General features: G+C 52.2%; 1 protein-coding gene across 1 annotated transcript; it reads right to left on the reverse strand.

Moving 5' to 3' along the window:
• Positions 1 to 456: 456 nt before the first annotated feature.
• On the reverse strand, positions 457 to 3,365 carry LOC102768906 (myeloid cell surface antigen CD33; the record flags this gene model as incomplete). The annotated part of the gene is made up of 4 exons (XM_006761456.2): positions 457 to 554; positions 2,241 to 2,288; positions 2,517 to 2,795; positions 2,979 to 3,365. Coding segments are annotated over 4 exons (812 nt in total), but the record flags the coding sequence as incomplete, so codon positions are not given.
• Positions 3,366 to 4,713: the final 1,348 nt, after the last annotated feature.

A 4,713-nucleotide genomic window follows, 5' to 3' on the forward strand; every position in this document is an offset into this window, starting at 1 on the left:
GGCAGTGGGTGTTGGGTGGTGACACACCTGTAACACTCACCTGAGGGATTAACCTGAGACTGTGTTTGCATCCTTTGTGCTCCTTTGGGGCCTCGGGGCCTTCCTCCTATGGCACCTGACTCTGAGGGAAGACACCGGGATCTTTCAGTCCGATTGCATCAGGTCCAGTGGGCAGCAGACCCAATCCCCTGTTCCCTTTTCAAGGCCTGGAGAGGATACTGAAGTGGGAAAGTGTGTGTCTGGCCTGACAGACCCTCCTGAGCGCTGCAGGTACCTCCCACCATGGACACCTGGCTTATGGGACATTCAAGATGTCTGTCTGTATGGAGTCCTCATGTACCACCCCTTCACCTCCTGCCAGCCCTGCTCCTGACCCATCAAGATCCCAGGCCTTGGTTCAGAACTCTGCCCCATTCCCCCTGCCCTCCCCTCACCTTCCCTCCCTCTGGGCTGAGCTCACAAGAGGACGATGAGACAGAGGAGGAGGAGCAGGGTCTTGACAGCAGCTTCCCCGATGGCCATCAGCACCACCTCAGTCCTGGGTCCTGATAATCCTGCAGGAAAGAGGGATGAGGATGGAGTCATCTGCTCCACCACATTCCCATGTCCTACTGCTCCCAGTAGGACCCTGGATGTCGTTCTCCAGGTGTTCCTGCATCACAGGATTCGGGACCATTTGGGCTCTCACCCTAGATCCCGCCCTGGTCCCCAGCAGTTGGACAGAAATGGAAAGGTGTAACTTGGAATTCATCAAATTGAAACATTCTGTTGATCAATGGACACGATGAGGAAAATGAAAAACTAACCCATTTAATGAGAGAGAACCTTTTGATAGCTATAGATTGGATAAGGATTAATAACCTGCCCATATACCAATCTCTTACAACTCAACAACAAAAAGTCAAAGAACCAGATTAAACAATGGGCAGAGATTTGATATAAAATGTTCTTTAAAGGCGATATACAAATGAACAATAATTCTGTGAGAAAAAAAGGGGCATCATAATTATCACAGAAATGCAAATCAAAGCCACGTTGAAGTAGCCTTTCACACGCACTAGTAGCCTATGATTTTTAAAAAAGGAAAATACCAATGTTGGCAATTGTGTGGAGAAATTGAAAGCCTAATACTTTGCTGGTAGGAATGTAAACTGATGCTGCCACTATGGACTACAATCCAGAATTTCCTCAGAAAGCTATACATAGAAACTACCATTTGACTCAGCAATTCCACTCCCAGGTACATGACCTAAAACACAGAAAACATGTCTGAACAAAAAACGTACATCAAGTTCACAGCAGTATTATAACCGCCCAAAACTGGAAACACCCTAACGTCCATCAACTGATCAACAGAAGAACGGAATGTGATACATCCATACAAGGGACTATTATTCGGACAACCCCTTAAGGCCCTTGATCTCCATTAGAGAAGATGTGCACACAGCCAGGTCCCTCCATGCCATAGACAGCTTCACACTCACAGAGATGGGGGTGGGGCGTGACAAGGGGAGATGGGAGTCTGTCCTACTGATGGCAAAGGACCTGTTAGGTCCTTCAGGTGAACAACCAATGTTCACAGCAGTGTGTGGACACTGCTCACTTCCAGGGGGAGACTGAGCTTCTGAGGGCAGACTTCAGTGCCTTTACTCTAAGGGAAAAGTCTTGTTTTTAGTGATTGATGTTGAGAGAGAGAGAGAGAGAGAGAGAGAGAGAGAGAGAGAGAAACATTGGTGTGCTGTTCCTATCCATTGGTTGACTCTTGTATGTGCCCTGACCCGGGGATCAAATTCATAACCGTGGTGCACTGGGGCAGCAGTAAAACCAACTGAGTTACCTGGCCAGGGCCAACTTCAGTGCTTCCTTCATTATTGGCCATGTGACTATATTGCTTGTTCAAAAATACATAAATGAAACTATTGGAGGAAAATGAAAACATGAGCCTGGAGGATTCGTCAGGAGATGAAGAAAAAGGGCCTTGAGAGGCAACTCAGCCATGTGGAAGGTGCCTAGTTCTCCTGGTGCAGCTGACAGGGGCTGGGAGAAGTCCTTGGGGAGCAAGGGGCAAATGGGGACAGCTGCTCACAGCGGCCATGGGGGCTGAGGAAGAAGAGGGACCACTGGGTCCATCCACAGGGGGTGTCTGGTCACCAGGCAAGTCCAGGATGATGCAGGGTCCAGCCCTATCCTGATCTGGAAGCAGCCCTGCTCCCTACAGCCCATAATGGGCTCTTTCGTACCTGTGCCATCTCCTAGGCAACCACCTGCAGTTGGGTTCTGCCGGGCACCTGGGATAGGGAGAGAGGAATTTGCTCATCAGTGAGCTGAGATGGTGTGAGGATTCTTTAGGCATTGCACTTCCACCCTCAGAGACCACAGAAATGCAAGAGGGGCAGAGCTTGTGTCCTCGAGGTCCCCTACACAGCCAGGCCACTGGAACAAAGCACCCAGCACACCTGCCTGGCCCTCCTGCTCTGCACACCCTCAGGGACCTGCTGTTCCGACCCAGCACTCACAGGTGACGTTGAGCTGGATGGTTGTCTCCACGGTCACACCAGCAGCAGGAAAATGCACCTGACAGGTGAGGTTGGTGCTGTGGTCCTGGGGCCGTGGGGTGATGGTGAGCACAGAGGAGAGGCGGGTCCTGGGGCCCAGGGAGTTGTGTGCAGCTGACGTCCAGGAGAAGATGGGGGGCGTGCCCCGCTCACAGGCCCAGGGCACAGAGCAGGTCAGGTTCCTGGGGAGGCCGCTCTCCAGGGTCTCTGGGATGAGGATGTGGGGTGTGTGGTTGAGGGCTGGTGAGGAGGGGGAGACAGGGGATCAGGAGGGAGGGTCCCAGGTGGGGCCCTGAGAGAAGCTCCTCCCTGTGAGCCCAACACACTGTACCCCAACCCCCTCCCAGGATGGGGTCCCATCCCAGTCCTGCCCGGGGTCACCGTGAACTTCTCCCAAGGCCTCTCCTGGAGCCCATTCCTTACCCATCACTCGCACGGAGAGCATGTTCTGTGTGTAAGAATATTTAAACCCTTGGTAAAGTCCCCTTTCCACCCGAAAAAAATATAATCCGTCATCTGTCCTCCTGGCGTCCCTGATGTCCAGGGAGCAGTTCTTGGTCTGGGGATCCCCGAGGAGGTGGAATCGGCCCTGGGTCTCCTCCTGCACATTACGAGTCTGGTTGTTTGTGGCCACAGCAGCATCTGTGTCTATCTTAGCTCCTTCTGGGAACCAGGAGCCATATGTAGGGATAGAAGTCCTAGAGGTCCATGGGGCAGTGAAGGTGCAGGACACAGAAACACACAGGCCCTCCTGCACTGTCACGGGTGTCTGCACTGTCAGTGTGTATCCTGTATTGCTAGCCAGGGACCCTGCAGGAAAAGGAGGGTCAGCAACATCGCCCTCCCTACACCCCTTTCTCCCCTCACACACTCACCTGCCCACAGCAGGGGCAGCAGCCACAGCATCTCTGACATGGAAGGTTTCTGGGCTTCTGTGGGTGAAAAAAGAATGAAGACAGTGGGAGAGGGGACCGTGGTGAGACCACAGAAGCTGGGGAGGAGCAAAAGATCTCGGCCGTTCACGAAAGAGGAACCTCAGAGCTCAAGCCCTTCCCCTCCCTGCCCAGAGCAGGCAGACACCCCACAGCCCAGGACAATCAGAAAGCCAGCACCGAGTGCTGCCCAATCTCGGGTCTTCCTTGCAGATCCAGAGCAGAACCAGAACCGCTGAGGACATCTGAGGAGGGGACATGGGAGTCTCCTAAGGTCCTCCCGTTGGGGGCTTTTCTGAGCTCTTGTGTCTACACAAGGAATTTAAAATATACAGAAGGGTCTTAGGTAAAGTGTCAAGGGCAGCCATTATTTCAGACATTCATTCATTTACTCATTCATTCATTCACTCCCTCATCCATTCATTCTGCACAGAGTGGGAGGACACCCCACAGCCCAGAGACTCTCAGATGCCGGTCCATCCAGCATGTTCTGGACCTGGGTGAGGCCCGCCCTGACCCACGAGGGTTAAAGCAGGGGCCTCTGCAGATCAGAGGCTTGCCAGACCACAGGTGGGTGTCTGAGTCCTGCACAGGCAGAGTTGTTGTTGGTGCCTTCAATGGGCACTGGGGAGTGGTCACACATTTACCCATTCATTCATTCATTCATTCACCCATTCACTCCCTCTTTCACTCACCCATTCATTTATTCACCCCATCATTCACTCACTCATTCATTCATCCATTCATGCATGTATCCATTCATGCATTTATCCATTCACTCACTCTTTCATTCACCCATTCATTTTTTCACCCATTCATCCATTCATGCATTTACCCATTCATTCCCCCATCATTCACTCACTCATTCATTCATCCATTCATGCATGTATCCATTCATGCATTTATCCATTCACTCACTCTTTCATTCACCCATTCATTTTTTCACCCATTCATCCATTCATGCATTTACCCAACCCATCATTCATTCAGCTATTCATCAATTCATTTACACTGGAGGAGAGAAGACGGGCAGATGCCCTCCATCCACGCCCAGCGATGCTCCTCATGGCAGGGGGGTGGGGGGGCAGATGACCTCAGGACCTGCCTAGTAGAGGCCGTGATGGTGCTACAAGGCTGCCATGACTGGGGGCCCCGCTGGCTGGTGGATCTTGGGCACAGCAGGGCAGACTGGTTGTGGCCTGGACTCTGAGGGGACAAGGAGGAAC

The sequence above is a fragment of the Myotis davidii genome, unplaced genomic scaffold (genome assembly GCF_000327345.1).
Source record: "Myotis davidii unplaced genomic scaffold, ASM32734v1 scaffold1818, whole genome shotgun sequence".
Lineage (NCBI taxonomy): Eukaryota > Metazoa > Chordata > Mammalia > Chiroptera > Vespertilionidae > Myotis > Myotis davidii.